The sequence below is a fragment of the Lipophrys pholis genome, assembly GCF_963383615.2.
Source record: "Lipophrys pholis genome assembly, chromosome: 8".
Taxonomy (NCBI): domain Eukaryota; kingdom Metazoa; phylum Chordata; class Actinopteri; order Blenniiformes; family Blenniidae; genus Lipophrys; species Lipophrys pholis.
Window position 1 is genome coordinate 14,268,914 of NC_137630.1, and position 20,772 is coordinate 14,289,685.

Below are 20,772 nucleotides of genomic sequence, written 5' to 3' on the forward strand. Positions count from 1 at the left end.
TAGCTACAATTAAAGAAGAAGGGGGTCTGTCTGACGTGCTCATCTCTAAAGACAACTTGCTCAATTGTACCAAGTGCACAGAGTAATGTATAATATGAAATATATTAATATCCGTCTTAGTCTGAACATGATTTTCCCTCCAGCTCATTAAAAAGAAACCTGAGCATGAGCCACAATTTGTGTTGAATGATAGAAGGCATTGACCTATTTTGACCTCTTAGGAGGTCACAGAAAACGTGTTCTAATAATCTCATCTTATTGGAGGACACTGCCGGGAAAAAAAACTTGGGCGACAAATCAATGCTTTTTAAGAGAATCCGAGGTGGCAGATGAAATGAGATTCCAACTACTGTCGCAATGTTAAATGATCCCTGCAAAAGGCTGGATTTTGCTTGAAGCACAAATCAGCAGCCGGTGTGCAGCTCTATTACCACCTCAACCATCTGTAGTCCACCAACCAACAGGGACCAGACCCACCCCCCAAATGATGCCTCAACGGCAGCAATTCTACTATCTATTAAAATAGAATCCTACAAAGTCACAGCAAGATATGAGAATATAAAAAGCATAGATTCTAATGATACCGGCCCAGCAGGAACATTTCTGCACAGTCAACATAGGTTTCTTAATGAGGACATAATTATGCGCTTGCCTAAATGGAATATAACACTAAATGTGAAGATTTAATCAAACTAGAAGGACTAAATGAGTCACAATCAACCAACCTATTTGCTGCGCTCATCGGACCCCATGCTCAGGTAAAAAAAAAAGAACTGAGCCGGACCTGGACAAGCTTAAACTATAGAAAAAAATCTGGGTCATACATATCACCTCGTTAAAATGAGAACAGGCCATCCAGCTGACATTCAGACAGAGCCCGGAGCAGTTTGGAGCTTTACTGTGAACTGATGCAGAAGAGTGGATTCTGAAGGGAGAGAGCTCACTCCAGTAATTTTGGACACACAGGACACTTGGAATCAGCTCACTAAACATTTAACCACAGTTAGACCATGTACCAGCTGCCTAAAATACCTCACACAGATCAGCAGCGCTGCCAGATCATTAGCAACAGTGGTGTGAAAATGACAGTGTAATATAAAAGGGACCTTGCAACTGGTTAATAGGCCCTAAAATCCTCCACGTCAATTTTTAACAATGAACAGAATAGATGTACAATGTTTAACTTGTTTCGTAAGGTTAAGTGTGTTTAAATGCTGTATTGAAGGAAAAGTTTGAGTCAAAATAGTTTGTGGCTAATTTCTGAGAAGCACTTCTGTACTATTTTCTTGTGAAGACACATCAGTATTTGTTGGCTAAAATAAGCTGTGACCAAGACAAATGCAAGGTATCTTTATGCAACTATGGTGATCAGAAATTTATTATCCACTTGGAAAAAAATCTTCCGGAGATGCTGTTCCTGGTGCAACCGGTACTCAAACCCAGTTCCCCCCCAGACTCCATGTCAGGACTTAACCGGACGCTCCACCAAGGGAGACATGAAAGCTGAAATGACCAACTACATATACTACTTTTATTTAGCTGATTAGCAGTGACACGAAAAAAGAAATCGTCTGAATAAACTACAATTCCACAACTCACATCTAACAGCACAGTTTCAATGAGCTGTCCCGGGGAGGCGGTGACGTGGGTACTCACGGCTGGGAGTGCGCGGTCTCATAGCGTTCGAAGGCGTGGCTCAGGTCATGCTTGTTGTTCATATAACACTGTGTGCACAGATCGTAGTCGAAGCACACCTTGCACTTCCATCGCATTCCCATGATGCCGTGCTTCTTGCAGCTGTCACAGATGATATTGGAGTGACGCACCCCTGCAGGGGAAGGAGAAGCGGATGAACAAAAGTAAGTGGGGTCAAGAATTCAACATGCCCGAGGTTTCGGTTTTTATTTTATTTTCGGTAAAGCTGGAATAAGTTGTTTCTTTTCCCCCCCCAGAAGTCTTTGTGACCTGTATAACGAGTGCAATACTGCGGTTCGTCGATGAAACCCATGAGACAGATGTCATTTCTATACCGATGTGACTTATCACAGCGGCTAATATCACAAGATGTGGAAGGAGTGAGGCACAAACAGCACGACAAAAATACCCCCACCCCCTTGGCTTCTCATCTCTTCTCCTCCTCTTCTTCTTTCGCTCCATTAATTGAAGGGCAAGCTTCTGAGGCAGAAAAACGTCGCTTTAAATGGAGCAAAATGCTAACGAGTCCTGCATTAATGTGTGTGTCATTCAAGTCCAAAATAGAACAAGATAGCTGATGAGGACAGTCGATACTGTACAGTTCTCACTGAAAATGGGATTTGGACAATGCCAACTTTAATTTGGGCACTGACAATCTAGTTATGGATCATATATGGTGAACAACAACATGACAGATAGTTTTCACACAAATTAGGACACTTTTACACTTTTTGGAGAAGTACAAATCACACTAACAGCTTCATGTGTTTTTTTATTTTTTTGATGAATGTGACCACATGGACATACAACTCAGCAGGAACTAAGCATGAGATATAGTCAAGTTAAGTCAGAATTAAATGAGGAGTTTTGCTCATGATGCCATTCTTTTGTATTTTAAGTCCCAAATCAACACGATCTCTGTAAACAAGAGTACGGTAGGTATTGTAGCATATTATTGTACAGAAAAGATGAGCCGCGCTCATAGAGTTTGAACTCAATTGTGCTCCCCCAGCCACCCCAAGGCTTTATAGCTGCTGAACTCTATATGCAATAGAAGGCAAAAAAATAATAATTGCAATTAAGAAGTTTATCTTTTAATTTCAAAAAGTAGTGGTTTGGCACTAAACCTTGTTTTATCATTTTCTCTTGTCTCCATTGCTCTTAAATTCTGTTATAAAAAAAAATATGTTCTTTGATAACGTAATAGTTTAACTCTGTATATGAAATATACGTTGTTTTGTTTTGTTTTTTGTATGTTGAAATTGCTATGAAACAACTGTTGAATCACAACAGTTCAGAAATAGAATGTTATATATGTATAGTTATATATATAAAAAACATAGTTTATTTTTATTTTAAATGGATTATGAGGACAAAGCAGTTTTCTTTGACCCTGTCCCTGGAGGGGCAACATGTTTTAGATGTCTGCCTCGGTTATTATGACATTTCTACACAGTTTTTTGACCACAGCTCGGATGTATTTACACAGTACTTTTTCAGAAAGCATACACTTTGTCTTGACTATAAAAACCTCTGTGATGTTGAAGTTGTGGACATAATTCTATTCTACCAAAGTCTTTAACAAAATAGACCAAATGCATTTTTTGTTAAAACTGGAAGGAAGATAAACACTTGGAAACTAATTCTATAGTCAAATGTAGCTTGTGGCTAAAGGTGCATTAATGCTGTGCTGTGTTGACGCCGTTCCCTTTTTCAACCACGGTGTTAATCTGACAAATATCTTCTGCGCTTACCAATCTGTGCGTTATCGTAAAGCAGCAGGTCATAGGCACCCTGGTATCCTGTGCGGTAGTTGGTCCGTGTGCCACTGTCCCACTGCACCACTACCGTCTTGTCAGGGGTGGTAGTGCTGCCCTGCCGGCCGATCTCCACCACCGTGCCCACGTGGCCCTCGCCATCATCCTGGTTCCCCCACTTCCAGTCCAGGCCGCGCACCACACGCATGCCCACCTCCATGCTGCCTCTTTTATGGCCTGGCCTTCGGGCTGAGGGCAACGGCCGAGGCCTGGCGACACTGTCACCTCTGCTGCTGCCGCCGCCGCCGCTGCTGCGCCTCCGAGGCTTCTGAGGTGCAGAGCCGGCTCGCCCCGACAATATTGCTGGCAGGGACAGCCCCAGAGACGTTTCCGGGCACAGATCAGGGGTAACTGAAGTCAGGAGAAGAAGAAAGTTTTGACGTAAATACATCGGTCACAATCTGATATAAATAAAAGGCAAAGGAAAAGGTGTGACAAGTTAGAAAAAGAACTAGAAAAAGTGGCACGTTGGCTTGACTTTCGCCAAAGAAACAGCTGATTGTTCTGGCTCCATCCCACTGTGTTTAAACAGGTAAATCACACAACCTGTGTGTTTAGCTGCACGTCTGTCAGCGGCTGCTCAGGGACTCATACAGCAACACGCCATATGTCTCATTAATTTCGGAGCGGCGTGTCTCTCTCCGCTGGTGGATCGCTCACTGGAGGCCTTGCTGTGTGTCATGGCACACTTCTGGAGAGAGCAGCTGGACGTGGCTGCTCTGCCCCGCTGTGCTAATCAAGCCTTGACCTGATACCAACACACACACGTACACCCTCAACAGGAGAGGGTGCCGGCCACCATCTATCAGAACAGCTAACACGCGGTGCACATTGTAAACGTATAACGGAAGACTTGTCGAGCAAAGAGGACTGAGACTTTGACACCAGAAGGGAACCTCACTAATTATCTGTGCTGCGGCCTATACGGTCATCCATTTCGCTTTCTGCTTGAACCCGCCAGTGCTGTGGCAGTGAGTCTCTCACTCACTCGCCAAACCAGAAACATTTGTTCCCACATTCTTTATGAAGAGACCAACACCCAAAATTGTCAGCAACAACATGGTGACAGCAGCCATACAACAAAAGGTCAAGTACGTGGGAATGAATTTGCATGGATCTGCCGAAATTCCATGGCAATCCTTATAGAGACTATTTAAACCTTAAATGGGGGGTAACGTTAAAAATATGTCAGCGTATATTCATATGGGTCAGGTACTTTGGGAAGCAGACTTTTTGCAAATATCATTTTGAATGTGCTGAAATACAACATGACAAGTTTTTTTCCATATGGTCCATCTCCAGCATTAGACAACAGGAAGCCACAACTAACCCCTCAACTTTTAAACCCTCAGAAAAGACCAACAAAAGTTTCCTTAAATATACTTAAGATAAAAAAATTTAAAAAAAAGAGTTTCCAACAATATCCAAACATCCTGCTGCACAAAACTGGAGGACGCGTCCTATTTCTAATCCTGTCTATTGTAAAGTCCAGAGTTGGTGCATCGCAATAAATCTGAGTCATTTAAATGTTTTCCAAACTTCACACATATGAAAGTATTAAATACAATCTTGTGAAAATGTTTTCCTCCAGTTAAAAGAATTGTATTACATTTGATTGTTCTAGTACTTTAAGCCACGTGACTTCTGGAATTTCTGGCTGAAGTTCTAAAGAATAAACTAAAAAAGGCTTAATATACATTTGTTTTTGAGTGACAAATCTGAATCTCTCATTCTCATTAAGCTTGGGAGGCTTCTTGTGTCGTAGTAGGGGCTAATAAACTGAGAACAACAAGGTTTTGTTAGATTATTCACAAATGCTTCTCCCGGCACAAAATTTCCTCGACTGGTGATGAACCACAAAATGATGTTACACTGGGGCAATTATAAATAGCAATACTTGGAAGCAATTCCAAGTATATTGTGGATGGTTCCACTGCAGGTCAAAAATAAGACCGTTTGTAATCACATGATTGTTGTCACGCTGAAATCCAATTCGACGTCCGTCAAAGGAGTGTGTTCGTCTGAGCAGATGGTGCTGTAATCCATAATTTCCCCGTTTACAACAAATTTGTTTAAATCCTTAGAGCAGAGACTACACTTAAGCTTTTTGAGTGGAAAATTGTTAATGATTTGCAAACAGCCGCTGCAACTATCAGCATGGAAATATCCCCAAGCTTACCAAATATCCTCCTCTGTCTATGTGGTAATTCTTCACTCGACACTCTCAAGTATACGATGTAATGTTTTCAGCCACACTTTGTGATTCGAGGTCGGACAGATGTCTGCAAGCGGCAGAGATTAAACTCACATGCTTATGAAGATTACAATGTCATTTTGGTTTTAATGGCATCTGCTTAGGCAAGAAAAACATATGGGACGGCGGGGATCAAGAGGGAGAAAACCGGCTGGTTATACTCGCTTTTCTGTCCAAAATGACAGCTTAGCCTCTTTTATGCAATGAAACAATGTCGCGGCCGTCTAATGGTCGGAGAGCACAAACAGAAGAGCCGTCACCAGCGGTGGAAGCAGCTCACAAAGCTCACAGCCTTTTGTTTCAGCACCGGTGAAAGTTAACAATATCAAACAAAGTGAGGACAAAAAAAAAAAAAAGAAACTTTCCAACAATCTCACTGTGGTTTACATGTTCTCACATAAAAGGACTACTTCCTTGACATACTAAAGATTATGTATAGGTTTCTAAAGAGTGCCACTGCGTTTCACTCACATTGCACTTTCACGTGCTCGGTCTCAGGCCAGGTAGTGGTTTTTTCGGTTACATGGTAAACGACCCAATGTTTTTCACATTATGGTATAATCTCTTGGCTAAAAGCAGCATGACTGTGCAAAAGCTGGTTAGATGCTTTATATTTTTAGGATCTAGTAAGTCCTGCCCCTTACCTATAGTTAGCTGGGATTTACTAAAGCGTCTCGCGACCCTGAATAAAGCAGAATAGAAGATGGAAAGAAAAACATTAAAGCACATCTCCAAATTGTTTCAAGAAAACAGATTATCTCTGAACATTTAAAAAATCAAACATTATAATATTAAAGCAATAAATAATAATTGGAAGTAACCCGAGTTCCAAAGATAAGTATCTTGAGATTGAGATTCCTCAGAGTCCTGATTGATGAGTATGTATATTATTAGTTATTATTAGTACGAAAAACCATATTCATGATAAAATATCCACATCAATTGGCATCGTCAGTAAATCTAATGCTTGTTTTATCAGAAATGATTATTAACTCTATTAATATAGCCCTACCACATGTATTGCATTATTTGTGCTGCAATTTATCTCATAGATTAATTATATGATTTTGGTATTCCATTCTTATTCAATTTAATTATCATTATTAACTCTGATTTCATCTGGAAAATCTCAGTGACACAACACCACAAACTGATTGTCCCTCTGAACCCTAAAACCACCGGAATAAAGTAGAACGTATAGGGCAGAAGATGTCGTAAATGTTATACATTATTTTACTTTTGTCCATGAAGTACAGTCAGTGTAAATGTAGTCTGCTGTCTGGCTTTCTGGCTTGTGGAGCTCTGCAGATTTAGACAGTCTAACCTAACCTGCCACCTACATTCGAAACCCACACACACCCTCCCCCTCCGAGTCCACCCACTTTGCAGTCCTTACAGTGTGTGTTCAGGAGAGAACTCAGTGCGAACACTGATATCTTATCATCATTAAATAGACCGGTACTGACCAGCAGACATAACACGGGGGGGATTCAGTGGATGGCGCTCTCAACACAACAAGGTCCTTTCTCACACCACCATTTACTTTATTTTGCTTCAACAAAACACACAATTCCCAGCAGCACCATGATGAACATATTCAGTAAAATGTATTCAGTTCTTTAATCCTAATGCATTTATTATCACTGACAGATTGTCCATGGTCAGAAAAGGGTCATCTACACAGCAACCATACATCAAAATAGAGTGTGAATCTTAGAAACTTCGGGGTAAAAACCAGGAAGTAATCATTCTAACAAAACAGTTGAAATTATATGCAAAAACACATCTCGTGTTGCAAATCACAGGACTCATCAATCAAGAAGAGGCCTTTCATTTGACATGGAAATAAACTGAAAAGTCACAATGTGGGTGACCTGCAAACTTGTTCTGTGACGAAGAATGTGGAAACAAAAGCTCGCCGCAGATGGGAACAAAAATAAGGACAAAGTTGAGACTGACAAATGTTTGTCCAACCACTTCAAGGTCTGAAGTGTGTGTATTGCATTCCCGTCGGTTCACACACACACACACACACACACACACACACACACACACACACACACACACACACACACACACACACACACACACACACACACACACACACACACACACACACACACACACACACACACACACACACACACACACACACACACACACACACACACACACACACACACACACACACACACACACACACACACACACACCTGTGCTGTAATGTTATCTATGGGATTCAGCAGGACATGAACAGCAATGTACCAGTGGACAGAATTATGAAATCTGTTGCATATTTTACCATGTCAGCAACTCAAATCAGGCCAGAGAACTTATTCTTAATCTTCACAGTTTTTCCTCTTTATTTCTGACAAGACTCTGATTAAACTTCCTCAGAATAGCATTAATATCTGGCTTTGTGGAGAGACAGTTACTAATTCTTCACAGTCCCTTTATGCCACCAGATTTACACTCATAAAGATGGGACATATTGTGGACTCTTAATCCCAGGTCAGGAATTGTTGCTTCATTTCAACAATGAAAGGCATTATCTACAGTATTTAGACCCAACAGGTGTAGCTGCAGCCTGACCTCAGTTGTCCCAGAGGTTGGCTCGCCACTGGAAAGTCCTCCTACATTTGTCTGTGTATGAGGGGGGAGAGTGGTGGGGGGGGGAGTCAAAGGCACTCATGACCAGGCCACCTGTGTTGCTGAAATGTCGCTGCCAATCTGCTACACACGGCTAAGACAGGCGGGATTACAGCCTCTCTGCCTGCAATAACAGATGGGCTGGCATCCGTCATACACTGCTGAGGGCCAATCTGCAAGGGCAACGTCAACCTCCTGCACACAACAACAAGCAGACAGCCTTTTGGCCAGAGCAACAAATAGACAACACACCATAAACAAATGCATATGGCAAATAGATTTCCCAGGAATATTATGTAATTCCCACAAAGCCTTGGTACCTTGCCATTGCTGATTGAAGCTTGTTTTTCAAGCAGCTACTCATTGTGTCTAAAGTACTTAGACTCAACTAACTTTATTTAATTAATTTAATTTTTTTACAGGGCTGCTGACACAATATAATGACCTGTCTTTTTTTTTTTAAATGACAATAGAGGAGTTCTACTGCTTTGAGTTGTTGCTGTTTTTTTTTAATCTTTACTTAAAACAATACTTGAGAATTAACTTATTCTCTAATTGTGTTAGATGTTTTGTCAGCAGCCATACTGGGCAAATATGGCTCTACAAATGAGAGAGGGGTCTCCTTTTTCCTCACCTTGTTCAATACAAGGCAGATGAACTTTAAACTTTGAAAAGACCTGAACTGATGTATTTACCATTGCAGCTCTAACAATAAGTAATTACTGCACATCATTCAATGTACTCTTTAAACAAAATAGAGCTACATTATTATATCCAGCATGCAGTGAAGAATCAAGACACAATGGCAGATGGCATTTGTGTCCCATAGGTGTCCATCTTTATGCCTTGAAGTATATGAGCATTTTAGAATCCCTCCAAAAAAATACAATTTTGATAATGAGAGCCAAATATATCCACGGTCTCCTTAGTAGAAATGAAACGATGCCGCGCAGGAGCAACTTCTACAGCTGCTGAACTGAGCTTCAAGTTTGACTGAGTCAGTGTTACATAAGCTTCACATGCGTAGACCAACGACATGACAAACCATCTCCAAACACTGGAGGTCTATTCAAGCCAATACCCAACTGACGGGAAGACCCAGTCCCGTCCCACGACAATCACTGAGCAGCTTCAAAATGGAACATGACGGAGGGGTTTTATTATTATCACTGGCAGACCCTGTGACATCCAACACACACTGTGTGCGACGGCAGCGCAGTACTTGAGCTGTATGCCCTGTGGCACAGGGCTCCCAATGCTTACAGTATGTCATAACTCTTATTTTCTCACGTTTGCTCCTTTTATCACCTCAAAGCTGGCTGAGGAAAACATAATTAGCAAACGTCAGACTGAAAACCTGCTGGAACTGGTTCATGTCTGAAACATCTGGTAGGCGGAGGACTTTCAGGAAAATCAATAAGAACCCAGAGTGCATGATACACGTACAAAGACCTGAAAGAAAATCCATTCTCGATTTCAAGTTTCTGCTTGTCCTGCCTCTCTTCTTTTTTTTTTTTTCTTTTTAACAAAAGCTTCATTAAAATGAGAACTCTGAACTTCAGTTTATATTCACACATGTATTAATAGAGAAATACTGCCCGAAGTAAGCCGACGACCGTACAATCACCAAAAGCAAATTCACAGGGAGCTGCGCTGAAAAGGCATCTTTGTAGACTTCAACATAATTATCTCAGCACTCGCTGTATTTTGTACAAACAAAGAGCCAGTTAGAAAAACTAACAGATCCCTACAGGACAAACTGATGTGCAGCAAAATCCTATGCCTCTGTTCTGAGATGATCATATCACATTACTCACTCCCGATGATCTTCAGTCCACTTTTAAACATGCCGGCAGCTGTGCGATTCCAGGCTTCCCTGACACCACGAGCGTTGGCGTTGCTACCGTCTACCAGCGGGAACCACAAAGACCATCTGAAACCTCCAGTACGAAAGAGCAGTCACCCCACTAAACAGGGGAGGGAACCTTTCCTGGCACACTCTTAGTATTTGGCTTGTAGTGAACTTTGATCTCTGCTTTGGAACATTGAGGCTTTTTTTTTTTTTCCCCCCTCTCAGGTTGAGTTTTTTTGTCTGACAAATGTAACTCAAGGACCGGGCCCACATGATGTCTTATCTGGAAGAGGGAGAGAAACAAGCTGAGTGAGGTCAAAAAGTGACACAAACAATCAGCAGTGTTTCTATGAGAGGACTGTTTTCAGGTAACTGCATTATTTTTTATCATCAGTGTACTTACTGAAGCTTTGATCATTTCCAGAGGAAGACTTCATCAACTCCAGTTGTCTGTACCATCACCACCTGATACACATGAGTTGTTTTGTCTTATCTCGACCAGTCTCTCAATGACATGATTAAGTACTTCGTATATAATGATGTGACAACAACCTCAAGAGGAAACAAAAGTGCACACCCAATTGATTCAATCAGAAAATGGTCAAAGTAAAAACATGTCAATAAAGGCTAGAAAATGCAGGAATGTATGAAAGTGAAAGTAGATCTTTGAACAAGAGCTGTACCTGGTATTTCGGTTCTTGGAGGGTAAGAACAGGGAACGTGCTGTCGCTGGGAATCTGCTCCATCATCAGTGTTATCAGGTTCATATTGAGCTCAGTGGTTGCTAATTCACAATCAACAGGGACCTGTTCTGTGTGATCCAGTTCAAGACTCTGTCAGGTGACATATTTCACATAGTTTCCAGCTTTTTTTTCAGTGCTACATGCAAGAAATTCCCTTGCGGCTGAGAAAAGGAATTTTCCTATGTAGGACTGTCACATCATACTGTTGATGGTTGAGTGGTTGATGTACCATTAAATACTCAACCTGATTTGGAGGTGTAATAAGTCAATTGTGTTAAGATTTTCTCCTTCAGGCTATCTTCCATACATACAACTACCTCGAGCCAGTAAACATGAGAATCCACACGCTTAAACACAAAACTACTTGCACAACCTTGATCTAACATCCTGAGATCACAACCACAAAGCTTGTGGACAACGAGGAAAAGATTCTGCTTCCATCAGCCTGTTAGAGAGAGAGAGAGAGAGAGAGCAGCAGCCAAAGTCAGCCAGATGTCTGCTCAGCGAGCTACGAGCTTTACTACAGACTGCAATGACATGCGGTGTAATTAAAGCAGCATGGCAAAGGATGCGTACCAGCTGCATGTGAGCTGCTTCTACATGTGAAGGTTTTACCCTTCTGAAAGGAAAACTGAGGAATCAGCAGTTTTGTGCATGCTTATGAAAAACATAAAAGCAGGCAAATGACAAAGAAGGAAGACGCTGACTGCCTGACAATATAAATGTAATTCTGATTTCATGACAGGAGTGCATCTTGCTGCATGTTAAATTTAAATAGTATTACCCAGTATTCCATGAACGACACACACACACACACACACACAACAAAGCTGCAACACTTGCTAAATAAAGTATGTCCTGTTTAGCTGGTTTACCTGTTGGTGTATTGCTGTGTACCAGGTTGAAGAGGAAGAATGACCAAAACAAGAGGAAAGGAGAGGAAACAGCTCCTACGTCCTGCTACATGCATGAATCAGAAGTAAGAAAGAAAAAGAATATTCTAGCAGTGGTCTCTCCAGCGCCTGCCAAGATTAAGAAAAAAAAAAATAGAAACAAGGTGCCTCTTCAGGGCTGAATCATTGTTCTGATGTGCTCCCTGAATGAACTGGTCAAGAAGGAGGAGGGGATACAGGGGGCGGAGGAGTATGACAGCCAGGCCGGTATTTCAAGAGCTGTGATATGTAGTGGAGAGCGGTCTTACAGAAGCAGCATCCGGCCGCACACACAAGCGTGGCTGACTGGAGAGGATCAGAGCGGAGGAAGGTAGAGGAAGGAGCCTCGCTGCTGGAAGATGCAGCCAGCATTTAGTCCTTTGTGCGTTGTGTCAGCAAGGATTACCACTGTGGAGGAGGAGGAGGAAGAGGAGAGGAGGTGAAGAGAGGGAGGAGGATGGCCGGGGCGAGTGGCTGCCCGACGCGCGCTGCATTCAGCTTGACGTTCCCTGGCTCTCGCGTAAAAACAGGCCGACGGGCTTCGCTCCGTGCAGGTTTCCTCTGACGCTGTATTCCATCACTGGGGGACGTGGGCATCGGTAACACGCGTGTGGAGCCGACACGCTGTGTTTACAGACCAGTATGTAGAAACACATGCGCATCAGACCCTGCATAAGGATGCACAGCCTCTCTTTCAGAGCCCGTGGGGACACCATTCGCTCTGCTGCCAATGAGCAGACAAGCAGTAGAGGACAGCGGGGAAGGGGGGAGGGGCATACTATTCAGGGGGGAGGGTCTGATTTAATTTTTATTTGGGGGGTTGGGGGGGGGGGGGGGGGGGGGTGATTGCTCAGGGCGGAAAAAAAGGGGTGGGGTTGAAGGTGATTTTGATGAATGGGCACCTGCCACAGTCCTCATTTTCAGTCGCAAACTGTTTTTTTTTCTTAAACCGCTGCCGGTGAGGTCGCAAACACAAGCCTGCTGTCTCCTCCAGGCTCACGCAGAACAGAGACCAGGGAGATTAAATCTGTGTGTTATTCAATGCTTTTCTAGCCTCTGACAATTCTTTTTAATGTGGCCACAGCTGTGGGAGACATCAACAATATGGTTGAAAGAAAAGCAGCCAAAACGGCATTCTGCTGATGCTGGCAAACACACACACACACACAGACACACACAGACACACACAGACACACACACACACACACACACACACACACACACACACACACACACACAACTGTACAGCTGGTATTGCCATGACACGAGTAGCCAATGAATGGATGAGGGCTTAGGAAGTGGTTAAGACACAGGCTTATAATGAAGTTTATTACAACCCTCTCCCACTTGTAAACAAAGCTGCTGCTGTCCGTGTCACAGACGCATTAGTCTGCAGGGAGGCTTTCATTCATGCAGCCCTTCTTCTAACAAGCGCCGACACAAAAACATGTCATCAGATGTCAGTCTCGAGGCTGAAAAAAACTATTGAGGTACGGATTAGAAGACAAAACATCAGGCCTACATTGTTGGATAATAATTCCTACAGATATTTGTTCTTTATTTAGAACCTCTATAAAACTACAAAGATAGCAAACAAAGTCCGGACTGCAAAATAAAATCATAGATTCAATTCTCATTGTGTCCTTTGCATGAGTCATGCTTATTGCTCCAGCTACACAAATATTACAAGGCTGACACACCACCCTTTCCCTGTATGCATCAATATCTCTCCTTACAAACTCCTAATGTGGTGCTCTTCAACCCTTTAAAGGGCACCAACTAAATCTAGACCTTTTGAAATATAGTCCATTTTTATCCATTATTTTATCTATTATATGTCACAAATGTTTTTAAAAAGAGAGTGTTGTGTGACATTTATTTATAATAATGACAAAAAATGTGTCAAACTAACCAAATCTCACTTATATTTCATGGTTTCATGCTTTATAGCTTTAAAAATGTCTAAAAGCCATGTCTTTCTCACTGTATTAGCAGGAAAGGCTGCTACACTTGTTTCTAATGCGTCTGTTGCTTAATGGTGATTAACTACGGTGTCACTATGAGAAAATGAGAGGCACTTTTCCAAGTGAAAGAACAAAATGTCAATATTTATGTCAATATTTGAGAAGTTTCAAAATTCAAATATCTTGTATGTCCAGAGATGAAATGCAGTAAATTATATTTCTGTTTTAATTGTTTGTATTATTTCATATTCTTTTATTGTAATAGTTTTGTCATCTATTATATATATAGTTTAGTTTTTTTTCTAAAATGTCTAGTGGCTGACAGTGATGTACTCCATGGTAAACACTTAAAGTCTTTGATTTTACTTTGTATTTGTTTAAATTTTAGTTTCAATGTTCATAGGTACACTTACGTCTCCGTCTTCTCATCTAAAACGATTGTATGTCTTTATACTGCTGTATGTTCTGAGGGGTTAGGGGTATTACAACTGTTAGAAAATTGCATATCTACTTGTCGAATTTACAAAATCAATATATGAGAAGTTTAATGCACAAGTGTCAGGTTTTATTATAAATTACAAGAATTAAAACCGCCAAACCAACCAGCACCTGAACAAAAATAAATAAGGAGGTTACCACCTTTACAGGATTCTTGACTCGTCTCCCAAAACTGCTGCCATGAGCATCAACAATTCTCTTGTATCAATAACATTCACTCCCAAAAAGTCAACCAGGATCCCTTTAAGATGTTGACTCTGTCAGCGGGACACAGAGCAACTCAAACTGTCGTCTTTGTAACTATTACAGGACAGGCTTGTGGCCGAGGAGGCCACAGGTTTGATCCTGTGATCCAGCCGGGAGCCTCCAGTGAGGGAAACAGTGCAGTTAGTGTCACGTCGACATGCCACATTAGAAAGACCATGCCGGCTCAGAAGACCCTTTCGCTGGATTTCCATGATAGATTGTTGAGAATAAAGTTAAATGTCAAGAAATAACTCACTTTTCAGACTGAATGAAACGTGTTGAGAATATAGTTGAAATGTGCCGGCTATGTAAGGATGAAAGGGGAATGTTTTTCCTGTACTTTTGGAGATCTCGTGTGTTACTTGGACATTTCACCATTAACAGGCTTCACCCTTATTAAAGACTGCCGATACATTATTGAGTGAAATGGCTCTACAATGCAATTTGTTTAGAATTTACAAAAAAAACAAACGTACCAAATATGACTTAGTCGACTTAATTTGGCATATGTATATATATATATATATATACAGTGGGGCAAAAAAGTATTTAGTCAGCCACCGATTGTGCAAGTTCTCCCACTTAAAATGATGACAGAGGTCTGTAATTGTCATCATAGGTACACTTCAACTGTGAGAGACAGAATGTGAAAAAAAAATCCAGGAATTCACATTGTAGGAATTTTAAAGAATTTATTCGTAAATTATGGTGGAAAATAAGTATTTGGTCAATAACAAAAATTCAACTCAATACTTTGTAATATAACCTTTGTTGGCAATAACAGAGGTCAAATGATTACTATAGGTCTTTACCAGGTTTGCACACACAGTAGATGGTATTTTGGCCCATTCCTCCATGCAGATCTTCTCGAGAGCAGTGATGTTTTGGGGCTGTCGCCGAGCAACACGGACTTTCAACTCCCTCCACAGATTTTCTATGGGGTTGAGGTCTGGAGACTGGCTAGGCCACTCCAGGACTTTCAAATGCTTCTTACGGAGCCACTCCTTCGTTGCCCGGGCGGTGTATTTGGGATCATTGTCATGCTGGAAGACCCAGCCACGTTTCATCTTCAAAGCTCTCACTGATGGAAGGAGGTTTTGGCTCAAAATCTCACGATACATGGCCCCATTCATTCTTTCCTTAACACGGATCAGTCGTCCTGTCCCCTTAGCAGAAAAACAGCCCCAAAGCATGATGTTTCCACCGTCATGCTTCACAGTAGGTATGGTGTTCTTGGGATGCAACTCAGTATTCTTCTTCCTCCAAACACGACGAGTTGTGTTTATACCAAAAAGTTCTATTTTGGTTTCATCTGACCACATGACATTCTCCCAATCCTCTGCTGTATCATCCATGTGCTCTCTGGCAAACTTCAGACGGGCCTGGACATGCACTGGCTTAAGCAGGGGGACACGTCTGGCACTGCAGGATTTGATTCCCTGTCGGCGTAGTGTGTTACTGATGTAACCTTTGTTACTTTGGTCCCAGCTCTCTGCAGGTCATTCACCAGGTCCCCCCGTGTGGTTCTGGGATTTTTGCTCACCGTTCTCATGATCATTTTGACCCCACGGGATGAGATCTTGCGTGGAGCCCCAGATCGAGGGAGATTATCAGTGGTCTTGTATGTCTTCCATTTTCTGATAATTGCTCCCACAGTTGATTTTTTCACACCAAGCTGCTTGCCTATTGTAGATTCACTCTTCCCAGTCTGGTGCAGGTCTACAATTCTTTTCCTGGTGTCCTTCGACAGCTCTTTGGTCTTGGCCATAGTGGAGTTTGGAGTCTGACTGTTTGAGGTTGTGGACAGGTGTCTTTTATACAGATAACGAGTTCAAACAGGTACCATTAATACAGGTAACGAGTGGAGGACAGAAGAGCTTCTTAAAGAAGAAGTTACAGGTCTGTGAGTGCCAGAGATCTTTCTTGTTTGAAGTGACCAAATACTTATTTTCCACCATAATTTACGAATAAATTCTTTAAAATTCCTACAATGTGAATTCCTGGATTTTTGTTTCACATTCTGTCTCTCACAGTTGAAGTGTACCTATGATGAAAATTACAGACCTCTGTCATCATTTTAAGTGGGAGAACTTGCACAATCGGTGGCTGACTAAATACTTTTTTGCCCCACTGTATATATATAAAAAAACCTGATACTGCCACTTGCAGCAGTTTTCTGTGTTCAAGTATAGTTTCGAAATTTCTAAGATAAATCCATCCGTCAGGCACATTAACTGGAAGGGAGGAGACGCCTTGAACTCGGGTGATTATGCTGTTACAATGGATACTACAAAAGTAACAAATACCTCAATAATTATACAACTTATGTTAAGGTGTCACCTGAAATTATTCATCATTCATTTAAAAGAAAAGTCAAAGAACTCCATGATTTAGCAAATATGGACATTTTCCTGATAATGGTCTTGATATGTCAACATCTTAAAAATATACTGGGAGTTCTTTTTTCAAATTAGTGTGTTGAATAAGTTTTCAACATTTCAATTATTTTCTTTATCATTTTTTTTTAAATCCTGAACGCATTTCTAAATCATCCTCTCTTTAACTTGTCTCTGCAGGTTGTTTGTTAAAGCTCTTGTCTCTTCTTTTGGTAAATCTGATAATTATTGCCTCTCCTGCTATTATAAATAAAGATCCAGATTAGGAATGTCGTCAGCCATAATTGGACAAATGCAAATTCTGGATCTCTCAGGAAAAACCAAGACATTCAGCCCACTTTCGTGTGGCCCACCATTGCTACTGCAACAGGTCACAGTGGCGACAGGCAAAGCAAGTCGTTAAGACAGCTCCCTGCCCAGATTTTTCCAGCTCCTACTGAGGGATTTGGAAGTGTTCCCAGACCAGATGATGTAAAATGTTCGAGGTCTAAACGAGGGGTCTCATATCAGCAGGACGTGCCCGAAAAACCTAAATTGGAAGACACCGCTGGCCTGATCAGATGACCACACTGCTTAAATTGGCTGCTTTCGACACAAATGAGGAGCAGCTGTCCCACCCCCAGGTTCCTCCAGATGTCTTATCCTGTCTGTGAGAGTGAGCACGGCCACAAGACGAGGAAAGCAATCTCTTTCTTTCAGAAACTACCCAAACAAACTCATGGCCATCTGACCTGAGGAGGTCGCCCTAATGTTAATGTCAGTTTCACTCTCCAGTTTACAATCATAAGTGTGGACATTTCTTATGCTGGAAGAGGAACTTATTTTTGATTCACCCCAAACCCAGCGGGAGCGATCCATCATGCCCCGGAAGAAAACTGTGATCTCAGACTCCGAGAATAGCCACCTTTATTTGCCTCTGTGATCCTGGGAGCTGTGTTGTTAAAGTCAACCACTCCTCACAGGGTTTCCCAAGGAAAACTTGGGAGTCAAATTAGGCCCAAATTAGGAGTCAGACAAAGACGAAAGGTGTGTGCCGGTATTACATCAACCACATTAGAGCAATTGCCACCCTTCTAAACTCTGGGGCTGGGTTTAACTAAAAAATAGAATCCGCATAGTCAGTCTGATCACTCCGAAGGACTGAGATACATTTCCCACACTAAAAACAGCTGTACTTCTGGCACAAAACGTACTTTCTCCAACCTCAATCCTATGAATCTGTCACAATCTCACCAAGCAGTCAGCCAGAAACAAATTACGAAATAAAAGCAGGGCGCACCTCAAAGTCAAAGAGAAATCCCTCAGGGTTCAACATATACATAGATCAAAAATCATGTGGCGGCATTGAACGCGGTTCATAAAACACTCACTATTAAATGCTCACTTTACTCAGACTGACAGGACATTAGCAGCAACAAACGAGTGGCGAACCCTTTTCAAAAGTTAATCTAAAATGTCTTACCTTGAGTATTTCCACAAAATATTTTCCCCATGTCTTACCAATAGCATCAACTGTTCAGCTCCGTGTATCTGAGCCACCAGTCATTTCTGTGATCCAAGTCAGAAAATATTTCAAGCCTTATGACGGTATTATAGATTTGTGGAGACGATAAGGAAGAAAAAAAAAAGAAGAAGAGAAACATGCGCACAGATGGCTGAAACTTTGCTCTGAAGTAGGTGTGGCTCACAGCAAGGAGCAGCTCCAGTGCCTGGCAGCTGCAGCTGAGCTCTGCTTCATTGTCACCAACTGACCAAGAGAGATGACAGCTGGAGAGGGTCAGGTCTCACTGGAGTAATGACACAGCCCCGGCACATGTCACTTCAGCCGTGACACGCCAACTTCGGGAGGTGAACCCCATCTCTGACGAAACGGATCCGTGCTCCTTCCATCCACAATCCAAGAACACAGCACAACTACAAACTTACAGCTTGTCCACTGCTGACAGATTCGGTGAATTCACGATGACACCTCCGCGAGCCAGATGAGCTGGAGGTATCATGCTTTGTCACGTGGGACTACTGCCTGTTCCCACATGTGGTGACAATTTCTAGTCACCCCAAACCACAGTCCCAGCTTCTCGGTGCATGTACTGGACTTCAATGTTACACATCCACTTAGACAATATGGGGAGGGGAGACCCGGCTGGATCAGCTCATTATAGAGGCAAACACAAGCACTTCAAAGAATCTTCACCTATTTCTGGGAAAAAATGGTGGGGTATTTAAAAAATAAATAAAAATAAAAACGAACACCTGACGTCCACATTAAGTTTGAGCAGCTTCCTGTCGCCCACCATAATATATTAGAACAGAAGATTACACCGAGCGCCTCTCGGTCTCCCACCTCTGTGGAAATGGCGTGCTGCAGCGTGAATCACATTTAAAAAGGGATCCCCATTCAGTCAGTCGTTAGGCCGAATCGTGCCGGGATGTGTGCTTGTCTTTAGGAGGATGGGGGGATTGTGCGTAGTACTAGCTAAGCTTGTCAAGCGGTGACGCTAGCTTAGCTAACTCACGTTTGGACCACCTCAACCGCCGCGGGGGGAAAAAACAAGAGCCTCCGTCGGGCTGCAGCTACTCACCGGACCTGTGACCAGAACGTTTACTTGGCGGCGAAATAGAATCCCATGTTGCTGTACGCTACCGACGCTGACATGGCTTGTTTTAGGACAAATAAGTGTTTACTATAGTGGCAGGGTTTGCAGCACACAGCCATGACAACACGCCCATGCATTGCGTCACTGCCGATGCTGCCTTCACGTGCTCCTCGTAATGAACCGACAGAAAAATAAATAAAAAATAAAAGAAACGTTAATCAAATCAAAATGCTGGATTTGAAGGGTGCGTTACAAGTGGAACTAAATTTAACTGAGGGAGGGGGGAAAAAAGCCTAAACTTTAGAATTTTTTATTTATTTTAATTTAATGTCACTTGAATTGTCTTATATTTCAATATACATCCACTGGCCACTCTATCAGGTACACAAGCCGTCCTTCTTACAATCTCAGCTGAACATCAGTGAAGTCAGGACACACATCGGGTGCACACTGAACACTCATTAGATGCACACAGGATAAACACTGGATAAACACTAAATACACACGAGACACTCAATAGATACACACTTGCATACATTGTATTCACACTGGATACACACTGGACACACACTGGATTCACATTAGATAAACACTGGACACATTATTTACACATTAGATACAGACTGGATGGGTCATCAGTCCATCACTGGGCAAACGCTGCGACACAGCAGCCAATGAAGTCTGCATGCATCCCAGTACTTGGAGAAAACCTACACACACAGACAGGGAGAACATGTAAACTCCACAAAGAAAGGCCGAGTCCGCAGGCTGGAACCAAAGATCGCCTCATCATTATATTATAGCATTATTGGATCCAGTACAACCTGCTCCCATAAATCCGGACATTTGTTTGTTTTGTGATTGTCACAGTGGCTTTAATACACCTTCATGTTTATTCTGGGACTGTAATTTGCCATGACGTTGAGCTCGGTGGAATTATGTTGAAGGGCATTTTCAATACTCTGCTGCTCTCTGGTAGGGCAACTGAACTGAAGTGACTCAGTGTTTGTGGAGATTGTTTATTCCCCTGAATGTGAAATTATTATTCCGGACGAATATGACAGTATATGTATTTTGTTGCATATTCATTTTCCATGCAATTATAAAATGAATTATAATCATTATCATC

General features: G+C 42.0%; 1 protein-coding gene across 1 annotated transcript in view; it reads right to left on the minus strand.

Annotated features, from left to right (window-relative positions):
* The window catches only part of mib2 (MIB E3 ubiquitin protein ligase 2), a 30,427-nt gene extending 26,570 nt beyond the window's left edge, over window positions 1–3,857 (minus strand). The window contains exons 1-2 of the mRNA XM_080469516.1: window positions 3,450–3,857; window positions 1,657–1,828 (exon numbers count right to left, since the gene is read on the minus strand). Of these exons, the coding sequence (XP_080325642.1) occupies window positions 1,657–1,828; window positions 3,450–3,672 (395 nt within the window). The 5' untranslated portion in view covers window positions 3,673–3,857. The remainder of the gene's footprint in view (window positions 1–1,656; window positions 1,829–3,449) is intronic.
* Window positions 3,858–20,772: the final 16,915 nt, after the last annotated feature.